The following is a 26,337-nucleotide window of genomic DNA, read 5'->3' as shown; positions in this document are numbered from 1 at the left end:
TTAAAGTATATATCAACAATACAACCTACCTCGAAGAGGTGCTGAAACCACTAAACATAACAGCTCCTACTAAGTGGTTGGCATATAATAGGTGTTTAATAAAGGTTAGCTTGTCAGGGTACCTGCAGGAAATAGATGTCTTATTGCATTGGACAATTTAAATAGATTTTGATAAACCATTTACAAAAATCCAAGTGGCCTGGGGCATACCCTAGGGCTAGTAACTTCAGAGCATCCTTAGCACCCTTTGTCCTAAAAGACTGAGAAAAGGAATTCAATGCTGGGATCCCGGATGAAGGGGGAAGAGTGGAGATGGTTGATAAACACCAGCACAATCTTTCGTGTGGCTGAGACTCATTACTGGGAAGGCCCTATGGGAGTAAATCCCCTGGTCTCACTCTCTTTCCTCCTTTGTTCCTGTTCCTGCTACCATTTTGGCCAAACCTAACTGGAACTCCAAGTAAAGGACTCACTGCTGTAGTGCTTACAGGTCAGCAGCGGCCTGGGGCGCTGCGCAGAGTGAAGGAAGGGCAGGGTTTGGAAATGAATGCTTTCAGCACAGTCAGCTTCCAGCTACCATGACAGATACAATTCTTCTATTAATTCAGTCGAAGATGAAACTAACTTCTTTGTCCAGACGTGTCATGCAGCTTGTCCTTCCAACTATATTGTCAACTCTAATTTCTACATTTTTTCTATGTACCACCTCAAATACATATCTCTACATTGTACGCTCATGTAGGAATTATTTGGTTTTCCCTTGGGCTTTAGGGAATCTAATTACAATATTTTTTACATATCCCTTTATTTTATTATTTCATCCATCTTTCCACATTGGGAAAATCTTTTTGCATTCTGATCTCTTCCTCCCAGATTAATACCATTTACTCATTTAATATTCTATAAAATCCTAATCCAGTTAACTGATAGAAGTATTAAATAAAACTGAGCTTTTTTTTGTTACTAGAAAACTTACTTTAAGTTCACATTTTCCATTGTTACGATTGTTCCTTTTTCATTTTTGATGTTACTTATTACTATAACAAAACCTTGTTGCCTGAAAATATGTACCTTTGAAGGGAAGTGCCACTGTGTCACTGCCCAGTTTTGATTTATACATTTCAAATCTTATTTTTAAATTTGTTCATTCAGGACTACATTTTTATCTATTATTAGACAATGCTGTATTCTTTTTCTCCCTGCTTTGTCAGGCCTATAGTTTGATTATTGGAACCCATCTGCTCAATTCTATGTGTATTATGCCTGAAGGAAGACTTTCAACCCATCTGTCCAATTCTACCACACCCCAAAGAAATCCCAACATGAGATAGATGATAACACTAGTTAGTAAATAAACTTAATAGATGTGGACATTGCCAGAGCATGTCTACTATCTGATGCATTTTGATCCAAGTCCCAACATTGTGGAATTTTATTTCTTGGTGGTCCTGCTTTTAAGGCAGCTGGTGCTGGCAAAAGGTATCAATTGTCTTTTAGTTGACTATAATGATAATGCTGGCATGAGAAGGGAAGTTTAAGATCAAAGCTTTGCTTAGAGGGCTACAGCTGCATCACAAACGCCAAACTCAATATCATTCTTTGTTCAGTGGTTATCTCTTTAGTCTAATAAAACACAAGATAAGCTTAAAGTATTTCACTTGTGTGCCCATTTTTTCATTCATCATCTGTTTGCTCCTTGCCTACCACGAGCCAGGTGCTGTGGGAGAAGTTGAATGTATAGAAACAGAAGTCATGAACCTAGCTTTGAAGAGATGTCTCGATAAAGAAGTGGAGACAAACAAGTTTAAACATAATTGGAAGCATCATCACTTCCGACCTGGAGGGGGCTTAAAGATAAAGGAATAAATCTGAAAAGGCACATATTTGTGGATGAGCGTTATACCTTCATGAAATGGTAGGGAATGGGTATGTCTGGATTGTAGGATTTATAGAATAGTGGTAGCCCAGGAAGCTTCTTGATCTTATATATTGTGTTAAGGAGTTTGAATTTTATCATGATCACAGTGGGTAGCCACTGAGTAGTTTTAAACAGGGAAGTTACATGATTATATTTGGTGTTTGAAAATGAATATAAAATGATATCATAAAACCTTTATATGTTTTCATAAGTAACAAACTTTCTTTTGGCTGCTAAAATGGAGCAAATACGTGCATGTTAAGGAGAAAATAATTCCTCTGATATGATGATTTTCCAAAGTTTTATGGACAGATTTGTCCCTATCTCTGCCCCTTTCTCTCACTTTCTCTTTCATTGAATACTAACTCAGTGTCAAGCATTCTTCCTGAGACTTGAGCACTCAGAAACGAGCAAGACAGATGAGAGTCTTGCTTGCATTCTCTTGTTGGGGAAAACTAACAATGAAATAATAAAATAAATCTGCAAGATAAATTTAGCAGGCAATGCATGCTCTGAAGGAAACTAAAAAGGAGTGTGGATGTTGGCACCATAGATTAGTTAGTTAGTAGAAATCTTTCTGAAGAGTCAATGTGACCTCAGGCCATAGAGACAAAAAAGAGCTAGACTTGCAAAAATTTGGGCAGGAGGGTTTCAGCCAGAAGGAAGAGGAAATGCCAAAGTCCCGAGGTGGCAGAAGGAATGTGTTTTGCATAGTTGTGAAGCAGAAAGGCAGCCACAGTAGCTTGAGAATAGCAAACAGTAGACGATGTAGGCTGGGCTTTAAGCTATGCATTGTTGCTCTCTAAAGCATTGAGGAACACAAATGAGTACAAATAATGCTGAAAATGGCTACTTTTTGATAATCTCACAAGTATGAGTTTAACAAGACAGGAATTAGTTCAGGACCTTTGTAAATACAGAATTTCTAACCTGGATTGTAATTTCAGTTTAGCAACTCATCATACAACTTCTGGAAAATTCCCAGTAGTCAGTTTATAACTGTGTTATCACAGACCTCAGAGATTGTGTGAATCATCTGTCTATTTGTATGGATAAGGAAACTGAAATTCAAAGAGATTATTGATTTGTCTCAAGGTCTCATAGTTGGTAAAGAACACAACCAGAATTGGAGACTATTTTAGTTACCTTAGATACTCACCCTTTAAGCCTTTGCCCAAGGACTGGCTTTACTATGAGCCTTTTCTGTCTCCATTCAGCAGGCTCCAGTGTATTTTTTCTTCTGGTTCATTCTATTCATTCATATCATCATTTTTGCATTTATTTTATTGTTATAAAATTTATTTTATTGTTATGTTCTCATGAATATTCTCTCTATATTAGATAATAGGCTTCGTTAGAACATTTTATAACCCTAGTAACTAATTAGCGCATAGTAGGCTTCTGATAATATGCTGCGTGACTTATTAGTGTATACATAAATGAGTGGTCATATATGCATGTCTTTCAGCTCAACTCCTTTTTTCAACACATTCAGTTTCCCTATACTTAAATGTCAACATCTGTGAGGAAAGAATTATATAGCGTTAATATATAAATGACTACAGTGTTTTTGCCCCTATAGGAAATGAACAAAAGGAGGGTCCCAGTGGAATTACAACCTTTAAAAAAAAAACATATTGGAAAAGTTAGTGATTTTGTACAAATCCAAAGTATTTTCAATTTTTAATCTCTCTAGGAGAGAAAAACAGATAAAAATGCCTGACTTAAAGCCTGTAGAATAGATGTTGGTTTGTTATTAGATGTTTATATTTCTTTGTTCATGAATAGCTGTCTGACCTCATCTTTTTCATCACTGTCTCTTCTCAGATATGACATCATTTATGTGCTTTAATATGTGTTCCTTGTTATCTTCGATATCAATAACGTTAACATGTTACTAATCTAAATGTTTAGTTTGGAGAGTATTGTAATCTCAAACTTTTAAAATTACAAATAGAAGATTCTCTTGTGATAGTTTGCAGGAGGGTTTCAGAAAAAGATAACCACTAATAATTAATTTGTGTCTTTAGAACTTAATAGAACCCTCCTCAATCCCTAAATAAGCAAGGACATGCCCCACAATTCAATGTCCCTGAGAACTCAGCAGCTCCCTGTTCCTGTAGCCTGTTCCAACCAGGTCACTTGACGTGCTACCCAGTCTCTCAGTAATTAGGCTAGGGACTGGGTTTTTATCCTAAAACTTGTCACATATTGTTTTGCAGAGCCAATGATGGGTATTTGTCAGTCTGTTTCACATCTGTAGCTAGGAGCCTAAGGTCATCATTAGCACATGACTTTGATTGTCAGGAAATGAAGTACTACCTATATGGAAGTTTCTTTCATTGCTTCCATGACTGGGACTTTCTCAATCCTAAAGAAGAGGAAAAATCCATACACAGTTTATTGCCTTCCAAACTGACAGTTCTGTAAAACTCATTGGATGATTAAGTAATAAGGAGACAAACCACAGAAAAGTGTAGATTAAAATATAACCTCCAGCCTAAAGCCACAATCCCCAGTAGTCAGACTTATTGAGTAGCCAGAGAGCATCTTGTATATTGTAGTGATGTTTGTTTGAAAATAATGTATTAAGTTAAAAAAATAAAAAAAGATATCTTTCAAGTTTAACAACAATTAGAAAATACCCACACATTTAATGTGTAAATACAAGTGTACATAGATATTTGCAAAATAAATGGTTTATAAATAGCCGATATAGATCATCAGTCAACAAATTAGTTTCCATATGTACTGACAGTTCTCTAATCAAATTACTAGTTAGCCAAGAAAATAAAAAGTTGACATCAAAGGCATATGACTTTTAAATATCATACTTATCTAATGATAAATGAAAAAATGTAAAAGCTTTGTTTTTACAAGTTCAGGAAACACTAAGTTCCATTTCTGTGAGTCCCCAAGAAGACCGGCATCCAACAATCACATACTACATATTTCAAAAATAAGATTAAGCATAGAAATGTCTGTTTATTTTCCTACAGATATTAGTTCTCTGATAGACAAACATATTATCCATCTCTCTCTCTCTATATATAAAGCCAAACACTGATACAAGTAATAATTCTTCTGTCTTGTTAGACTATCAGTTAGTCTAACTAAGCACATTTACACTAGTCATCTTTACTTTAATGTTTTAATATTTTCTAAATTAGTGTTTCCAAACTGCATTTTGGGCTTGTGTCACAGTAACATAAAACTTTCTTAGAAATTTGTTTATTTTAAATTACTGAATGCTTAAATATATAACAAATAATTGTTAACTTTAGTTATTTTTGCATGAAGAAACTAAATAATTGTAAGCAAACAGGTGGATAGATGAATGAATGATTTGTTTTGTTGGTTATTAAACTCTTGTAAGAGTGTTTGAGTTTGAGAAGAATTTGTCTTCTCTGCTGTTCCTTGGACTGGACATTCAAATAAGCAATCACCTAATATTTCTCCTTTGAAAAGTCTAGTTTCTAGCATTTTAAGAACAGGACATCACTTGCTCAAAAGAGCTTGCTTTATTTATTTCCAAATTAAAATTTAATTTTAATTTTTATTTTTCCAATGTTACCTGTACTAACTTCTTTAGTGTTATTACAACTAAGAGTCAACATTTTGAAAAGCAAGTTATTATATGCAGACACTGTGCCATGTATCATTAACAGGCACAAAATTATTTAACTCTCACACAAAAAAGGATGCTACTATTGTGCCTGTTTTATAGTGGCAGAAACCAAGGTTTTACAGAAACGTATTCTCTCAACCTTACTTAAGAAGTTTTAAGGATTTTTATACATTTTGAAAGTATGTGAATTAATAAATTATGTTAACTTTTACTTCATAGTCTATCAATTGTTGAAAAATTGAGAGGCCTCATTGATGATGAACATTTGTCAGCCTGAATTGGACATTAGTGTAACAGAGTCTTAGTTCATTGGGGTAGAAGCCCTTCCATTCTTTTTCTTTTGTATTTTTTTCACATGTGATAGATTCTTTTGAGGAGGGTTGTTTTAGGAATAAGTGAGTCAGAAACACGCTGGGAATAAAGCTAATTCAGAATAAAATATGTTTCAAAATTTCATTGGTTCAGCACTGTTTTCCAGTTTAGTTCTGATAAGAAAGAATGTTCTGGATTCTTGGCTCTGAAGAAAATTGCTAGAGCAACACATGGGAAAAATAATTATGTTCCAGTTAGAAGCTCAACCTACCAAAATCATTACCGTATAACCTACTCCTGAGGACAGGAGAAATGTGTAAAAATAATTTTGAGGGGGGAGGGTAATTTCTTAATCTAACATTCATGTGCAATCATGATACAGTATTTATTAAATTTCAAGGTTAACTTGGACAGAAATACAAATTATTGAGAAATACGATTTATTGCTTTGGATTTAGTGAACAGGACCTGCAAAAAAGTTTATTAGGGAGATGTGTCTAAAATTGTGGTCAGTTTACATTAAATATAGGCACTTTCCTTTTTTTTTAGACATATCTTTATTGATTTCAGAGAGAAGAAAGGAGGGGGAGAGAGACAGAAACATCAATGATGAGAGAGTCACTGATCGGCTGCCTCCTGCATGCCCCCGACTGGGGATCGAGCCCGCAACCCGGGCATGTGCCCTGACCGGGAATCGAACCTCGATCGCCTGGATCCTAGGTCGATGCTCAACAGCTGAGCCTCACGCGGCCAGGCTAGGCACTTTTTCTTATGTCAATTGATAAAGCTGTAAACAAATTTAATGGCATGGAGAAGCAGAAAAACAAATATAATTTTGGTCAGTTTCCATTCTTTTGATCTTTTGTGTCCTTGGAACATAATAATCAGTTAACAAATTTTTATTTATTGTGAAATAGGATACACATGTACAGAAAGGTTTTATAAAAATGTTTTAAGCAGTTGTGTTTAATTTGCCACGGTTATTACAGATATATCCATGTCTTCATTGCTGTCAATTTTTGCTTTATTTATTTGGAAGCTGTGACGCTCAGCATGTCCATTAATTATTATAAGATTGGTGAAATGAGTCTTTTTTTACGTTCAGTTTTCCTCTTCATTTCCTGATTGTTTTCTGGGAGAGGATTGGTTAAAATTACCTAGTTCACCATTTCTGGGACAAAAATGAATGAACCCTGCTGCCAATACACAGTCTGTGTCCCGTTAGCTCACTGTAAAGAGAAGGAGGCAGTTGGTGAAAGGCACTCAGGGTGCAGTGTAGAAATATTGGGGTAAAGCATAATATGCTGTGATGGCCCGTAGAGGACCACTGAACCCACACGTAGCTGACAAGGAAGGGTCCCAGAGGGAGTGGCGTCTGAAGTGGGTTTGGGCTTGTTTAGGGACTTAGGTGGCTCAGCTATTGAGCATGTCAGGGAAACTAGGAGAAAAGAAGACGATTTTAAGTAGACAAACTTGTTTCCAGTTGTGTGCTGTTTCAAAGCGTTTTCAAACGTGTGTCATCATAAATAGATGATACCACAGTGAGGAACTTCGGGCCTTCATCTGCCCACATTCCACACTGTTTCTTTAGGACAAGCTGCTTGAAGGAAGATGACTGCAGCAAGGGACACGGGCATGTTTATGCACAAAAGGGGGCATGCGATTCAATATCCTAGAAGGCTTTTGGAAATAAATTACAGCAGGGGTAAGTTTTGAGGGGTGATGAAGATTTAGACATGACAAAGGTGAGGGGACCTCAAAGCCTGGGGCATGTCACGGGCACAGAGGAGAGAGTGGAGGGCACAGTGAGTGCTTCAGTGTGAATGGCTTAGTTACAAGGCGGAGGGAGTCATGTTGACGGAGTGGGCTTAAGTGTAAACTAGGTTTATGCTTGATTTCATCAGAGAAGTGTAGTTAATAGAATAATATAAGACCCCTCTCCCTTTCCTTACCCTTGAAGTTCATGGAATCCATCTGTACCGTATTTCTCAGATCATTGTAATGGTTATCTGCCCTATCTATACCAGAGCTTATTTTCTCGCCCCTCCCCAGGTGACTTTGGCATCTGGAACATATTCTGTTTCCCTCCGTTGCCCACCGTCGCACTAAGTAAGGCCAACTCCCCTTTACTTCTTTCCTGTTCGTGTGTGCGCACATGTCCGAACACGGTACTGACTAAGCCTAAGCCCAGCTTCGCCACTTATTAGCGACGTCATTTCTGATAAGTCACTTAACCTCCCTTTGCCTCAGTTTCCACATGAGAACCTCAGCAATACCCACACAGGGGCTGTGAGAGGTAAACGACATCCTGCATGCGTCAACACCTGGCACGTCCTAGCAGCACAGTGACAACGATTTCCCTTCCATTGTGCGCATCTCAGTTCGTCCAGGTTGAAAATGCCTTTGCTACAGTCTCCAGCAGTTCGAAGCAGCTTCGAAAAGGAAAAGCAGAGACGAGCAGTAGTCCCCCGAGAGCCTCCTGTGCCGGGGCTACTCTCATTTAGGAGCAAAGCCCACCTGGTGAGAGAGCCCCCCTTGCTCTGATCCCTGGAGTTGAGAATGAAACGAGGAGCCCAGCCCCAGGGCTTCCCACTCCCAGCTTTTACAAAGCTAAGATGCGCTTCATTTTAATGCTACAGCGGCGTAAATAGCATTCCCTTCTCTTAGGTGACTCTTGCCTTCTTTCTGCTCAGTCCCATCCTGCATCTTTCCCGTCCCCCACATCACAGAACAAATCCAAACTCTGGTGATTTGAGGTACACAAGATCACGGCGGGGGGGGGGGGGGAGTGGAGGCGGAATAGGTGTGTGGGGGGGCTGACTAATTTCACCCAGACTTTCTGTGCAAGCTGCACATGTGCTGCAGTTTTGGGTTGCATAATTGATTCAATCTCTGATTTTAGAGGAACGCTGAACTCCTTTTGTGGGATGCTACATACATTTCTCTAGGGCAAAAACTGTCCTATTTCTTTCTCTCTGGTATCTGTTTAGTGCTAGGCCATTTTCCCCCTAAGAATCTAAACTACCCTCCGTGAAAGAAATGAAGTCACAGTTGGAAACCGGCTTACTGGACAGACTTACAGCCACAAGATAAGAGCTACAGCACACACATTTTCTTAATGTCCTTCCCTCTTCCCCTGCTTTCTTTCTCTCTGCTCTGGCACAGATTGGCTGTGACTCAGAGGATATGTTGGGCGCTGGGCTGAGGGTTGGTGTTGCCTGCCTGAAACAGCAGCTGCCTTGGCATCTCGTTGGGAGCATAGGCTGTGGAGTCGAACTCTTGCTTGCCCCTGGACATACTGTATATCTCTAAGCAGATTTACTTACCTCTCTGGGCCTTAACTTCAGGAGTCCCTCGCAGATTAATGGCTACATAGCAAACTGCAAACTCACATTGAGCCTTTGGTTAAACACACATATGTGAAGTGCCAACTGGGGAGGATGATTTTATGCCCCCCTGAAAGGCCACTCAACCACAGTGACAGCTGGGCAACCTCATTTTTGGTTGTTTTCAAGAATTTCTAACTGGAAAGTCTTGTTTGATAGCAGATGTCTTTTGTGAACCTGTTTGATCCAGTGTGTAGTTTGGAGACTATCTTTTCACCAGTTGCTTCTTGAAAAAAACTGACTTTTTGTATATTTTCTGTACTGTAAGATATGTTTTTTGAAGAAAATAACCTTTCTTGGGTCTATACTCAGTACCACGATTTCAGCAAATCCCCCAAAGAATTCTCATACTATAAAAGTGATCAAACTCTGCTGGTTACATCAAGGGAAAAATGTCAGAAGTAGTTCCCAACTCATGTCTATTGTAGCCTTGTGCTGCGAAAAGATTTTGGCTTAGAAAATAGCTAATTACTTGCTTAATGAACTGCTTAGCATAAACAGACTATGGTTCAAATTCAGACTCTGTTACTTACTAGTTGGATAAATTTGGACAAGTCTCTTAGCCTCTAAGCTGCATTATATATGAATATTTAAAATTGAGATAAGAATCATACTTTTTAGGTTTGTTGTGAAGATTACATGCTAAAAGGCATATAAAGCTCTTTGGGGATATAGCCATAGACATGCATCAGCCAGGTCTTGCTGTAGTAATAGTGTGTAACAAATAATCTGCAAACCTTGGAGGCATACCACAGCAAATATTTATGTTAGACTTAGTTGGAATTGCTTCCAGACTTAGTTGGAATTGCTTCCAGCGGATCTCTTCAGATCTGCTCGGATTGTTTCTTCAGCCAGGCACTAGAGGTAAGGAATGCTCCCTTCGTGGCAGAATACATCATTGCAAGTGATATGATGAAAACTTGCCAGGCAACTTAAAGCATCAACTCAGAACTGGCATTGCTATCACTTCTACCCAAATTTGATTGGCTAAAACAAGTCACATGATCAGGCTAAATACTAATAGGTCAGGAAGGTATACTCTGCCCTAATGGGAAAAAAAAGAGTATTTGCTGAACGGTTATCCAAATCCCTTCAGAGTTTACTGCATCTCATTTTCCCCTCTCTTTTTATTTCATCTATGTGACCATTGGCTCTTCTCCACATAGTCTACTCTCTAGCATCTAATTTGCGTTTCTGAAATTAAATCACAACTTTACTCTCTCTCTTTTAATTTCAAATTCATTTAAAAGATATGTTTTCTCTGTAAATAGGTACTTTGGAAAATCCCTTACAAAAAGAACAAAAGCTTCTGATTCTCCTTAGAGCCTCAGAGGGAGTCTTTTGCAACCGTTTAAATGGAATTCATATTGACCCAGGAGCAATTGGTAAGAGCAAAATTAGTCTTTATTAAAACTGAAATGTGTGTTTGTATGTGTGTGATAAAGTACCATTCATAGAACATCTACTAAATTTCAGGCACTCTTTTAGAATATTTGTATTTATTATTTTATTTATCAGCTCTCCTGTAAGCAGTGCCTGTTTTACAGATGTCAAAACTAAGACTCAGAGAAGATGAACAATATGAAAAGGCCACACAGCTGTACAATGTCAGAAGTTAAGATTCATGTGCAGGTTGGCCAGGCACCAAAATCTAGACTAAGAGTCTACATTATTAACTGTAGATACTATGTAATTATGGATGTATTTTTATTACATTTTTAAATTTGAAAATTGTTTTTATTAGATTTGTTGGGGAGACATTGGTTAAAAAGATTATATAGGTTTCAAGTGTGCATTTCTATGACACATGATCTGTATATTGCAGGCTAAGAACCATATGATTTCACTTATATGTAAAATATAAAACTGAAAACAACAAATGAACAAACAAAAAAAACAAACAAAAACCCCAGACACAGTCAACAGTATGGTGGTTACCAGAAGGAATGGGAGTGGGGGGTAATAAAGGGTAAAGGGGATCAAATATAGGGTGATAGAAGATGAAAGATTTACTATTGACAGTTTCTTCATCTGATACTACCATAATACCAAATCTTACTTTAAAATTAGTCTATAGGAGAGCACAGAAACTGTGGCTGACTGGCCTCGTATAATCACGGTGTAAGAGCCACACAATAACTCAGTTTTAAGGGATAGATATAAGAGGCTGTTTATCATATTTCTAGTATTTTCTCACTTGCTAATTGCATAAGATATCAGTGACTCAGTAAAATGGAACCAAACATGTTAGGATAGTATGAAATTTGGTAGCTTAGTTCCATAATACTTTGATAGTGCTTTATTATTTCCAAAGGATTTTTCATGCATGTTTTTTATTTATCTTTTAAAGAATGTGAGGTTCAAGGATATTTTAGTTTTTTTAAGTTGATAAACTAGATGGATCATAATAGGAACATTCAATCTCTTTTTGTCTGTGGCGTCCACTCTGTTCTGTGCAGCGCCACATTGGATAAAACATTGTGTTAGGAGGTATGCAAGGGTGCCAGTCTTGATCCCCAACTCTGGCCACATGGCCAAACCAGTGTGTTTGAAATTTTTTCTAATACTAAATTGAATAAGGAATGAAAGGACTTTTCACTAAATGCTTAAAATTATGTGATCTCATAAGTAAATGATAGATTTTAACCTTTTTAAGTATAATAATTTCCTTGAAACAAATAAGAAATGGTGTCATTGTACAGTAAACCTTTGATGATTGGGAATGATCAAGAAATCTGCTTTTCTGGTCAAATGAATCTTCTAGATAACTCAAGTTTAAGGAAATAAACTTTTTTGTTGTTAAAATCTTTTGTTGTTGGAAATTTATCTCAGTTGCTTCATGTTCCTTGTTCTGACTACCCTACTTAACCAATAGTGAAAAAGATGGAATTTTAAAATGATGATAATGGTGATGATGATATTTTCTAAAACAGATATATATATATGAATACTATTATGAAATACTGATTCCAGGACATGTCCTGAATGTCAGAGTATTTTTTACATTTCCATTAATTCTAATTTTAGTTTTATTATTTTCTGACTTTTCTTTGAATTGGAGTATGGAAAAAAATTATGGACGGAGACATAAACTGTTGGTTAGGTTTCAGTTAATTGAGATATCTTTGGTTCACATAAGATGAAAAGTCAAAGCATGTTATTTGAAACTACTGGTGTTTGTTTCTTTTATTCAAAGTTTTCTGCTAAAAATTATAAAATCTTTAGAGTTCAAGATTCATGATTTGCAACAAAATAGAGTACACCAATCCAAGGGTATGCAGATAATCATTTGAATTCAGGAAGAAAATATTAATATTTCTATTTAAATATATACGATGATACTCATATGAGTGTATTAGGAGCCCACAACCACAATTTTGTTACTGCTTGGCTTCATGCCTAAAACATTTTTAGACCACTAGGATACGAGGAATTGAGCTTCATGTGATTTTAAAACGTAGCAAAACATGTAAGAGGAAAGACCTGAAGGTATAAAACTGGACTGCATCAAGTATGTCCTTGGCAAGACTTTAATTTATGAGTCTGAAATAAATTATATTTTGAAACGAAGGAGCTAGAGATCCATCCTTTGATATCTGTAATAATATAAAAAAGAGGTCTAACCACTGAAAACAAAGCTAATAACACCAAATCTCTTTCTTCAGGAAATAAAATTACACTTGCTTTTTGGAAAATCTAATGTATAACATAAAATATCAAAACCTGTTAACTTCCAACAGAATTGCAAATGGTGTGGAGTCACTTAATGGTGGAAATCTAACTACTCAGCCATCAAAGTGGTCTATTTTCCAACTGTTGGATTACTAGATGTGGTATAGCATGCACTTTTCTACAGCTTTTGAGAGAGTAAGTTTTATGTCCATGTGAGATATATTTGACCTGCTGAAAATAGAGCACTTAATATTCTTTTTCTGATGAAGTGGACATCCTTATACGTAGTGTCTATATCACATATCTTGCACAATAGCCTCTCTAACGAGTTTTACTCATGTCTCCTTAATTCCTCTGAAGGATTTTTCTATCCGAATGTTGCTTGTTTTATTTTCAGGGGTTTATGGGAAAGTTCAGCTTCACAGTGCTTATCCTAACAAATCCTGGACACGGCTTGGGGCTGACATCGCCTCAGGCAATGAGAGGTAAGGAATGAGAGTCAGTTACGGATACATTTCTTGGTTTAGTTTGCTTCTGTTTGGTGTTTCCTAATGACATAAAATTAAATTTTAGATTAATAATTATAATTCAAGGATAAATAAATGAATAAATAAGGGACCCACAGGGGTTTTAGAAATCTCTGAAACATAATAGGTAAAGAATAAAACAAGTAAAAGGCAGGGGAGAAACATAGTTTATTTAAGGAGTAAATTTTAGATAATGCATGTTTATGGCTATCAATAAATCTTTAAATATATGAATTCCATGAGTTAAAAGATGAAGTATAAGGTGAGACCATAATAGTCTCAGTTGAAATGATAGCTGGTTAAGAGATAGATGAGTGAGATGAAGTATATGAAGAACTCTATGGAATTTAGACGGTAATAGAAGAATTTAATAAAATATTGGAGGAATAAAGAATGAAATTATCACTGTCTCAAACTGAATAGGTAATATGAAGAACAAACTGGTGGAATCTACTTGAATGCAGAATAAAAGATCAGGTGATAAAAATAATAAAAAGAGAAGGTATTAGATATAGAAAACAGAAATTAGAAAGCATATGCAAATAATTGCTCTCTTTAATAAGAGCCCAGAATAACTACAGGGGGAAGAATAGGGAAAGTTATAACTGAAATACACATAGCAGACTTGGGAATAGTTACATTTAATTGGAACAGATCAACATCAAGAACAATGATTTCTATATATCCTCATAGTATAAGAAAAAATTAAAAGAAAAACAGAAGAGGGCATAAAGCTTGTTGATCTTAGAACTTTTTACATCATTAAAGGTGAGAAGATAGTGGTAGAAAACTAATACATGTTTAAGGTAAAAAAGATTATGACCAAAAAATTGGACACTCTGTAAGATGCTATTCACATGTGAAAGCAAAGAGGAAAAAAAAAAGATATCCTTTGCTTTGCAAGAAATCAAAAGAAATGGGCAAAAGAAATTAATAAAGTGATTAAACTGAACCTAAAATTCAAGAATAAGAATAAAATTTAAAAACTATATAAAAGTATATAAAGTTTATACATTTAAGGTAAGCATTGAAATAAATTAAATTTAATACTGTAAATATGGTTGTTAAAATAAGGCAAATTCTAATTGTTCTTGTAAATTTGAAATTTGTTAATGTGTTAGTCAGGGTTCTGTATATGTAAATGAATAAATGTATACATATATAAATATATATATACATATATAGTATGGTGTGTGTGTACGATACTGGTTATATATAATAATATATATGTATATGTAATGTATATTAAGAAATGCATTTCAAGGAATTGGCATTTCAAGGGCTGGTAAGTTGAAATTTGCAGGGCAGGTCAGCAGGCTGCAAAGCCTTGAACAGGGTCCTGAGCCAAAATTTCTTCTTCAGTAAAACTTCAATTTTGCTTTTAAGGCCTCCAGCTGATTCATCAGGCCCACCAACATTTTCGAGGGTAATCTCCTTCACTTAAATCAACTGATTGTGGACGTTAACCACATTTATGAAATAACTTTGCAGCAACAGTTACATTATAGTGTTTGAAGAGCTGGATATGATAGTCTACCCAAATGGACACATAAAATAACCGTCATAATTCTCAGATAAAAATCTGTGTTTAAAATCTGCGACTACAGCCATAGGAGACTGGATATGGGACACAATCATGCTTAGGAAGTAAATATAATGGAATTTGTTCCAGGAGAATTTAAGTAGGACATAGACCTTCCAAATGACCAGAGAGGAAAAAAAGAATGAAAGTAATCATAAAATACATTACAAAATACAAAAAGAGAAGAAAATAAAATAGTAAGGGAACAAAAGCAACAAAAAATCATTAAAAGACAACAAAAGTAAAAAAGTAATAAATATGCCAGTTATAAAAAGAAAATATACTTGTTAAAAATGACACTATATAGAAAAAACTGGATACTAAATAAAAATACAATCATAACATTTTTTATCAGATAAACTCTTAAAATGAATTCAGGAAAAAAATTAAATATTGAATAAAATGGATCATTAAAATAAAAAATGAAAGCAAGAGCCTAAAAATTATTCACAGGAAAAATAAAAATCAAATTAAATATATACAATTTGTCAAATAAATACATTTTATATTAATAAAGACTTCAATCTACAGTAAGACCCCAATATCAAGAAAGTTTTACACCAGATAACAATATAGAAATAAGGAGAATATATTTCTAAGCATAACAGAAACAAAAATAGTAATGAAAGACATTTACATACCTCTTTCAGTTTTTAATCTTTAATATAGGGTAAAAATAAACAAAATATGAAGAAATATGAATAAAATAATAAAGGAAATTTGATTTGTATGTATATATACATATATATCCTTACTCCAGAATATATGTATAATAAAAACCTTAATAAATTTTAACAAACAGATACGATATAGAAAATGATTATAATAAAGTATATATAAAGATAAAAACACTATCTTAACCAAAAATCTTAATCTCTTGTAAGATGGAAAAATAGGGAAAAATTTGTTTTCTAAATAACTTTTGTATCAAAGAGGAGACCACAGCTTTATCAATAGGATATTTGGGAAGAAGCAATATTGAAAGTGTTGCATGAGACATAGGCAAGCATGCTATCACATTAAATGCTATTATTGTTGAATAAGAAAATACAGAAATAAACAAATTAAGCTGTCAATATGAGAAACTTGAAAAAAGATGACTAATAAATCTAATGAAATCACTTGGTGCAAGATAAAGACACAAATTGGTGAATTAGAGAGCAGAAAATTAGTAAACTTAGATTTTTTATTTTTAGATATACTGGTTTAATCTCTAATAACTTTAATCATACAAAATTATGTAAAATCAGAAATGAGAATTCAAAGATAGCATACCAAAGAGATTAAAATTGTAATGTAAAATCTGCTATCTATCTAGTGTCATTTTGAAATTTAAAAGTTAAATATAGATATATAATTTTTTATAATTGGTTAAAGAAGAATAAAATGGGAAAAACCAATAATAGTTAAAGACAGGAAGTTATCCAAGATTTATTTCCAAGAATACATTTGGTTCGAATAAATGTATGACGTTTTTCCAGTCATTCAACTATCTTTTTTTTTTTTTTTTAATATATCTTTATCGATTTCAGAGAGAGGAAGAGGGAGAGAGAACATAGAAACATCAATAATGAGAGAGTCATTGATCATTTGCCTCCTGCACACTGCCTACTGGGGATTGCACCCGAGACCCAAGCATGTGCCTTGACTGGGAATCAAACCTCAATTTTCTGGATCATATAGATTGATGCTCAACTGCTAAGCCACACTGGCTGGGCTCAACTATCACTTTTTATGTTATATAATCTATTCCATAGCACAGGAAAATATGTGAAGCTTTCCAATCAATTTCAGGAGGCAAGCATAAAATAATTTTTAAAACAGCTGCTAAAGATAATTCAAAAAAACACACAAAACAACTAAGGCAAAATCTGAGGCAATAACCAAGTGTAAGTAAAATACAAAAATCCTAAGTAACAACAAATGAAACCCAGTAATTTATTAGAAGAAAATAAAATCATGACTGAGTATAAGTCATTCAAGTAAAGAGAGATGGTTCAAATTGAAATAATTAATTAATATAATTTATCTAAACAATAGGTATAAAGATTAAGAATATCATAATTTTGGTACAAAATAAAAATAACTTAATAAAATTCAGCTTGCATTTTTTAAATAAACAGTAAATTAGGACTACAAATAACTTTCTTTAAATGAATGGTTTTTATTGGAACATTTAGCTGTTAGTTGAGAATCACTGCTTTACATAATTACACAAAATATATTATTAAAAATCCCTCTGAAACAGAAATTTTCTATTTTATGGGAAAACTAACATTAAAAGTTAGTATATTACAATAGTCATTAAATATTATTATTAAAGTTTTAGCCAATGTATTGCATTAAAAAAGTGCATTAGTTGTAACTATTGAAGGAAATCCGTTATCATTTTTGTATGTGGATTATATACATTTTGTCCTAGAAAAGTAGAGAACCACTTAAAAAACTGTCAGTTGAATTCAATAAGTGTACAAATCAATAGCTTTTTAAGATATGAGCAGTAAAATTTTAAATTATAATGTAAAATCCCATTTAAAATTTCAATTTAAAGTGCTAGAAATAAGCTTAAGAAAAATTATAGGAGCCATAAAAGCAAAATTATAAAACACTAGTAAGAAGCATGAAAGGAGATTAGAATAAATGGTGATGCATAATGTAAATGGAAAAGCTCAATATTTTAAAGATGTCAAATCTAAGGAAACTTTAATCACAAACCAAATATATGCTTTTGGAATCTCATTAATTCTAAGTCTTTTAAAACAATAGACACTTGAAGATAACCAAACAGTATCAGTTATTTTATATAAATATATACCTTTAATATAACAATTACTTTATTGTTACTAACATCAGAATAGAAGACAGTGTCTAACAATAGACCAGGTAAGTATTATTACCTAGAATTTGAATATTAGAATTTCAATTTAGTTGAAAACTTGAACTAGAATAATTGGTCAATGCTTTGGAAAAATATAAAATTAAGTTTTCATGTTATGCTTAAATAAATTATAGATAGGTTAAAAAACTACATATAAAAAGAGTGAAACCATAAAATTATTTAAAGACCATTTAAGTAAATATTAGGTAATAAATGAGGAAAGATCTGTCAGATGTACAGTAAAGTTGTTAGAAAATAATATTCTTTACAGAGTAGTCCCTTTTAGATTGAATGGACAGAGTAGATCTCTCTGGAGAAAAGAAATTTGAGTTGAGATTTGAATGCTAAGAGAGATCCAATGAAATGAGCAAGAGTACTTAATGAAGGAGAGATATTCAACATTGTCCCTGAGGTGGCCTTTGGGACAGGGGGCCAGACAGGAGGTCACAATAGCTGGAGCAGAGTGAGCAGAGGTGAGAGCTGTAGGACATGGCAGATGCCAAGTCACACGGTAACTTGTTTAACTGTGAGAAGTTAAAGGGAAAGTCACTGAAGTGTTTTATGCAGCAAAATTAATGGAATCTGATTTGTTTCAAAGTGACTTTGGCTGCTATATTGGTGATGGATTATGGGGACAGGAGTAGAAGTTGGGGTATTGATTAGGAGGCCAGTTGAAGCTAAATCATAGTGGCTAGGACTGTGGAGAAGCAGTAGAGATTGAGAGAAGAGATGGTGATGTCCGAGCATGCCAATGAGTTGAATGCTGAGGTGATGGGAGTGCTTCAGGCTTTTAGATTGAGCAACCAGGTGGACAGTAGAAACACACATTGAGTTGGGACGACTGGGAGAAGAACAGATTTGTCAGGGTGACAGCTGGCAGGGATATGCTAAGCGTGAGACACCAAGTGGAGTTGTCAAGAAGACAATTACATATGTAATGTAGGGCTGGGGGAGAAAAAGACAGGGAGTCATCCTGGAAGAGGCTGATGCTTCTAATCAGGAAGACATAGGTAGAGGAGAACATCGGAGCCTGGGAATGACATTGGGGATAGCCTGATTTTTAAGAAGTTGATAGCAGAGGTGTCCAATGGCAGGAGACTGAGAAGCAGAGGCCCGAGAGGAGAATTTGTGATGGGAGGAAGGATGAACAGGAGGGACTCGGAGGAATGCCAGGTGGCTCATATGGAGAACAAAGACCTAGCACAATAGGGCTCCAGGGAGTGGTTAGGGACCAGGGCCAGGTTCACTGGTAATAGCAACAGTTTTAGTGTTTACCCTCCTAAGAGCACCTGCAGCTGTTGGAGGTTTCTAAGAGGATAGTATGGGTGGGAGGTAGCACTTACAATCATGTTTCTATATCTTTAAAAAATCATTCTAGATACAATTCCGACAACAGGAGGGGTCAACAATAGATCTAGGGCCACCACTTAGGGGTCCAATCAATAGAAAGCGCAGCTTGTCAGGAGCTGACGTGGCAAAGGGAAGAAATGAGTGAATTTAGAGGCAGGAGACAAAATCTACAGATGTGCTGGGTATGAGGCGCTAGCTTGGTTTCTGGCTTGTGTAGGATGGTGGTGCCATTAACTAGGAGAGGGCTAACTCTGGGGGGAGAGGTTATGAGTTCAGATTTGGTCTTATTTAGTTTGAAGTGCCTTTATCATGCCCAAGAGGCTCTGTGAGGTAGGAAAATAGGGATCAATAAGAAACTTCAGTTATTACAAGGTTAGCAAGTTGGAGTTTGGCAGGAATGATATGAATGGATTTTTCTTATAAGAATGTGTTAAAAACCTCCTTCAGAGTCTGAGCTACAGGCTGTTTTGAAAGAAACTCAATTTTATTAATTAAAACTATCCATGGTAATTAACTAGCTACCGTTTATTGAGTTCTTATCATGAGGGCTGACTATATGTCAGGCCTCTACCAAGTATTTTACATACATTATCTCATTTAAATCTTTCAATGCTGTAAATTAAGTATTATTATCTGCATTTTACAGGCATGAAAACTGAGGCTAGAGAAGTTAAGTAAATTTTCCAAGTTCATAAAGCTCTGAGTTCCTGAGGGTGGATTTTTACCCTGGTTTGTCTGATTCTATTGCTTGTGTTCTACATATTATATCAAAATATCAAAAATGGCGTTTCTTAGCGTCAGTCCCGCAGAGGAGCACTTTAATGAGTTTATGTGAATAATGTGTAATTATCATAGTACATTCATTTTATAGATAGCATTTTTTTAACCTTTAAACATTGTGAAATAATTTAAGACTCACAAAAAGTTATAAAAATAGTAGAGTTCACACATATCTTTTACTCTGTGTTCCCTGATAGTATCTTATATAACCATAAAATACTATCATACCCAGCAAGTTGATATTAGTACAGTCTTAACTGAACTACAGAATAGTCAAGTAATTTCTCTAAACATTAATCTACAATCTTCTTTATGTTAAAAGTCAGTTTAGTAAGTCTTTCAATCTATTGTTATGGGAACAGATTTGACTTGGATACCTTTATGAACTTTTACCAACAGAATTAGTGATCTAAATTTACTTGAATACAATTGATTTATCTTATGAAGAACATTGAAATGAAATGTTCAGAGAAAAAATTTCATGTCAACTTTATAAACCCAAACTCATTTCTTACACTATCAACTGAAGCAAGCTTAATCAGATATTTAAAAAAAAAATTTGTTTTGCTATGTTATTAGATACATTTATCTCTGAATTAAATTACTCCTCTGTTGCTTGTGTCAGTTGACTTTCGGGGAGATTAATGAACAAAAATCTTAATGTTTTTGAATTTTAAATAAGAGAGGTTATACTTAGATTAAAAAAATGTTTTTACCCATTGCAAGAATTAAGTATACATTTTACAGTGAGTCTTTTAAGGTGACGGTGTGTTCTTTGAAATTAAATAGTTACTTTATCAGTTAATCCTACAATTAAGGTTTTAGATTTTTATCCTGGTTGTTGGAAGATTTAAATCAGGGCAAAGGGTCTGATTTATGTTTTAATCTGACTTAGGCTGTGTGGAGAATTAACTGTTGGGGGCAACAAGGGTGGAAGCAGGGAGACTAACGTTAAAACATTGCAGTAATTTTGTGATCCTTCAGGTGACACATGCTGATGGCTTAGCTTAGATGCGGGAGGAAAGGGGTGGTTAAGCCCGTGCTGAAGACAAAGGCAGCATAATTTGCCAGTGGATTAGGTAAAAGAGAAAGAGGGGGAGTCAAAGGTTACCGTGAACCTTTTGACCTGCGCGGGCGAGGAGTGGTGTCACTTCCTGAGAACTGGAAAACTGGAAGAAGGATTCCCATTTTTCCCCCTGTTATCATTTTTTAAAAGAAAATATGTAAAGCATTATCTAATCTCTTTGTCCTGTTATTTTTGTTTCTTAAGTAATTTATTAACTTACTCTGTTATTTATAAGGAAGCAATTCTGAACTGAAGAAGGAACCATGTGTTAGCTCAACCTTTCTTAGTATCCAGGCCTTTAATTCTAACATCATCGAATGTTATCTGTTCTGTTATCTCCTACGTCAAATTAGTGCTGCTATTCTTTGAACATGCTTTGTTTGGAATATTTCTTTTTTCTGCCCTTTCTGCTTAGTCTCACATCAGCTCTTTATACATGGCTCTCTGTAAGAGCTTTTGTCCTGGCTCCCTAATGGCCTAAGAGGTCAGAAGTACCGTGTCTCCTCTTTACCTTTACACTTCCTACTTCTCCTTAAAGATTCCATCGTATCGGCCCCAAGGCTTTCGGTCTCTCCTCCAGCATGCACTGATTTCTCCCCCATCTGAGCCTCTATAGCATGTGATTTTCTAATTTATAATTTTTTTTTAAAAAGGGGATATCTGTAATACTTTCAACAATAAAGATAAATTTTAAAAATAATTTATAATTTTAATAACAATCTGCTTCCTAGTGATTGCTACTAAGCTGCTTAAGGTATATAGGTCCTAATCTTCCAGGTGGCTAATACAGGAGAGGGAAAATGCTGTTTTTATTGACTTGGTATATTACTTAGCATCTAGTACTGCAGAGTACAGAGAAGACTTCCAATGAATGTCTCCTACATTGAATTGATATGTCTTCTGGAAATCAGAACTTTGAGCCTTTTAGCTCAATGGCATATTGCCTAATAAATGAGAATATTGAATTTAATTTCAAAAACAACTATGAGCTCAGTGGTTAAGCATCCACCCATGAACCAGAAAATCCTGGTTCAGTTCCCAGTCAGGACACATGCTCAGGTTTTGGGCTTGATCCCCAGTAGGGGGCGTGCAGGAGGCAGCCAGTCAATGACTCTCATCATTGGTGTTTCTATCTCTCTCTCCCTCTCCCTTCCTCTCTCAGAAATCAATAAAAAACATATTTAAAAAAACACACAGAACTATAATTTATTTTGCGTATTATCTGACACCCATTATTATACTATAACAGTTTAGTTCAAGTATTAGATTATAGTGTCAGGCAGACAAATAATTGACATACACGATAGCTATCCTTGTTGTCATCATCACTATCATCATCACTATAGGATTCGAGTTCATCAATATTTCACGCAGTCCAATGCAGTCGGAGAATCCTCTGTACATTTCAATGACACTGACCAAAACAAAAAAGAAAAAAAAAAAGAAATTAAATTGGAGCTTAAAAAACAAAAATAGAGTTCAGAAGTCTATGATCATTTCTCTTCCTCTGGTAAAAATATTCTGGCATCTGGACACTCTGAGCATGTGGTCAAATGCAGCTATTATCATTAAGACCTCCTCAAAGTTTAGTTAACAAATTCATTTAAGTTGTAGATGTTTGTATATGAATGCCTTATACATGGTTTTGAGAACCCTAAAATCAAATTCAGAAGTATGTTTTTTTATTTTTTGTAATTATGTTTTTGACCAGAAGTATTATATTTTTTCTAAACTAGGCAAAATGTTAAGGTCAAAATAAAGAAAACCATGCTGATATTTTATTTATGTTTTTAAAAAGTTATCTTTCAGAAGACTTCTGCAGTGATTATTCTGTTTCCCCTCTCTTCTCATACAGTTTTTATTTAGTTCCAATGCGTTCCAAAAAACTCTTTTAATTTTTTTGTTTATTTATTGTTTTAGGTGTGTTTTGCTCAGAACAGCAAGCAGGTCTCTCCTCTCCCCTGTAGCTATGGGACTCATTAGTATTAATAACACAGATGGAATACAGCTGGGATTCAAGCAATCCTTAAGCTAGTGTTTCTTCAAATGGTGGAAAGGTAACCATAAGGGTAGAAGACCACATGTAAGAAAAGTGGATATTGGAATTTGAGGAAACTGATACTTGACAAGTAGAGCCATCTATGTTAGTGATTCTGGGACCATAATTTTCTCTAAAGTTACTACTGTTGCTATGTGGACATAAAAGTGGAAAGGCCCATGCTCCCTTGCCATTTGGGTAGGGCAAGGGAGCATGCCCTTAAGAATTACATAATTCCAAGGCTTCAGGAATTTAGAGAAGAGATAAATTATCATGAGTTTATAAGGTTTTAGAAGACTTAATGGAAAAGATCAGCTTAAGTTCAATTATATTTTTAATATAAAATTTGAACTAATAATTTCAATAATTCTTGTTTTTCTATGCCAAGAAAATTGCTAGGTGCTTTGGGGTTTACATAGCTAGGTAGTCATATTTCATTAAATATTAATATCAAAGTCAAAGAAGACAAGAGTACAAAATCAGTTACAAGGCAGTAGTATCTATTATGTCAAATCAATGTTGAAACAGAAACCAGGGTTTGGCATTCAGTGGAGAAGAGACTCCCATGGGATGACTTCTTGAAGGCAAAGGAATTTCAATCAGTTTTTAAGAATGAATAGACTGGAGGGCAGAGTAAAGACAATGATATTTTATGTGAAAGCTGAGAATCACATAGCTCTTTCTTGGTAGAGTGAACACTTTTCTTTGGCTGGAGCAGAGGACTTGTACAAGAGAGTTAGAGGATGAGGTGTTATTATTTTTTAGATTATAGTAAAGATTTTGGTGGTTGTATATTCTATGTAAATGTATATGACATTTATCCATATTTATAGACTCTTACAGAATAGTTTCAACAGCCCTAAAAGTCCCCTGTGCTTCACAAGGAATTAAATTTGTTTATGTTTTTTTGATTTTTAGAGAGAGAAATTAAGGGAGGGAGGGAGAGAGAGAGAGAGAGACAGAGAGAGAGAGAGAGAAACGAGAGAAACATTACTTTGCTGTTCCACTTACTTATTCATTCATTTGTTGATTCTTGTTTGTGCCCTGACCAGGGATTGAACCCACAACCTTTGTACTGGGACAACGCTCCAATCATTGGAGCAGGCCGACCAGAGCTGAATGAATTTTAATCTAATATTTACAAGGACCTTTTCATAACATTATGGTGACCTAGTGTATGAAAAACTTCCTTCAGCAATATAAAGAATAATAAAAAGATTATCCTGATATTACTGAAGGAAAGGATTGATTTTAATTATACTGCTAATTTGACTTTGGTGTTACTTTAAACCCATAGCCTATTTTCTTTTTAAAAAATATGTAATTTACTGCAATATACTACCTGGTAAGTTGGAAAATTTAGATTTAAGTGAAAATTAGTAATAAACTCACTGTCTGTAGGTGAACTGACATTTCAATGAGTATCTTTCTGTCTTCTGTTTTTTTGTGCATATATTATTTTAGTTAAAAATAAATGGTGGCCCAGCCAGGCGTGGCTCAGCAGTTGAGCGTCGACCTAGGATCCAGGCGATCAGGGTTCAATTCCTGGTCAGGGCACATGCCCGGGTTGTGGGCTCGATCAATGACTCTCTCATCATTGATGTTTCTATCTCTCTCTCCCTCTCCTTTCTTCTCTCTGAAATCAATAAAGATATTAAAAAAAAAAAAAAGGTGTAAATCCTGCTTTTTTCAATCAGTACATAATGAGCAGAATTCCTTGTAATTCAGTGTCCTGGTACAATGTACTTTTTACACTCTATGCTTATAGACTTTACATAATTTCATGGACTCTCATGATATCATGGAATGTGGTAGAATTGCTTTTTATTATGCAGCAGGGGAAGAACTAAGAGTCAGACAGGTGGAGTGACGTCATTTAATGAAAAGCATTTGCACTTGATCAGGAGTCTTTCTTTTGTCTTAATTTAACCTCTACCTCTATTCTTTGGTCTGTTCTTGAGTTTTGTCATTTAATTTCTCTGGATCTTAGTTTCCTTGCCTTTAAAAGTAGTAGTTGCTCTAGTATTCTGCAACTGTGAATTTCCTAGGCTGTCAGAGCAAAGCAGGAACAAAGGTAAGACTAAATTTTTTCATTAAAATTATCACATCAATTGACAAGTCTTTTTCTCTCTCTGACCTTCTTTTTTTCAACTAAAGTGCACAGATTTGAATTAATTACCATCTTTGGTTCATAACAGATTCAATCCATTGGCCCACAGGTGACCCTTTTAAATTTCTTTCTGTTTTTAGTGTCAATACTATATACTCGACATCTGTGAAGTCCCCACTCACACAGTAGACTCTTTAAGGATGCCTACTAGTCAAAATCGAAGTTGTAATTTTTTTAATGCAAATGACATATGTTTTATTTACCATTATGTTTCTAGCACCTACTATAGTATCTGGAGCACACGAGTTGCTCAATCAGTATACGCTGCACAATTGAATGGAGGTCGCATGGACCTGTTGCCTGAATAAACATTTACTGATAGAGGAGAATCCACTGTGGAAACTTGCTAAATTGTAGACATTAACAAAAGAGGCAGGTAATTAAACATGTGCCACTGAAGTTAGTAAGGAATGTGAATTGAGAATAAAACAGACATATTCACTAGGAAAAGCTAGGCGGCAGTGAAAGACTGAACAAAATTTTTATTAAATATGTTATAAAAACAAAAATGAACAAGACCCTCATTTTTCATAGTGTGTGAAAACACAATGTTTGGAACATAGCACACTGGAGGAGTGGATACCTTTTCCCTACAATAACATTGGAATGTTGGAGGGAACCTTTAAATATTGTCACTTTTCCAGTGAAGACAGGACACTCAGAAAAGTTTAAGTGACTTCTCAAGGTCACACAGCTCGTAAGTGGCACCTCTAGGATTCATCTTGTATCTGTCTGACCATAAAGTATGAGACTTAATGGATGATGATAAATTGTCTTAAAATTGTGTTACAGGTCTTCAGAAAATTTAAGAAACAATTCTTTCTGAAATACCTTTATTATTTAACTGTTTGCCAATCAAGGAGAGAGATTTCCATTTTAGGAAGTGATGTGTAGACAGCATGTATTAAACATGTATATATGTAAGCCAGAAGATTGACTCCATTGGCATTAAACTTTTTGCAAACGCCATTTGTCTCTGTCTTGATTTGGAATTTCTCGTTTCATCTCCCTGGTGGGAATTGTTGGTTGT

The 26,337-nt window shown here is 35.0% G+C and overlaps 1 protein-coding gene across 1 annotated transcript in view; it reads left to right on the top strand.

Moving 5' to 3' along the window:
• Nucleotides 1-26,337, top strand: part of PKHD1 (PKHD1 ciliary IPT domain containing fibrocystin/polyductin) — a 377,339-nt gene that overhangs the window by 239,269 nt on the left and 111,733 nt on the right. Inside the window, 2 exon segments of the mRNA XM_087817135.1 lie at nucleotides 10,516-10,629; nucleotides 13,314-13,401. Coding sequence (XP_087673261.1) covers nucleotides 10,516-10,629; nucleotides 13,314-13,401 — 202 coding nt within the window.

Source organism: Miniopterus natalensis, chromosome 5 (assembly GCF_054644295.1).
Source record: "Miniopterus natalensis isolate mMinNat1 chromosome 5, mMinNat1.hap1, whole genome shotgun sequence".
Taxonomy (NCBI): domain Eukaryota; kingdom Metazoa; phylum Chordata; class Mammalia; order Chiroptera; family Miniopteridae; genus Miniopterus; species Miniopterus natalensis.
Note: the sequence above shows the minus strand (reverse complement) of the source record. Positions and strands in the feature narration are given on the sequence as shown.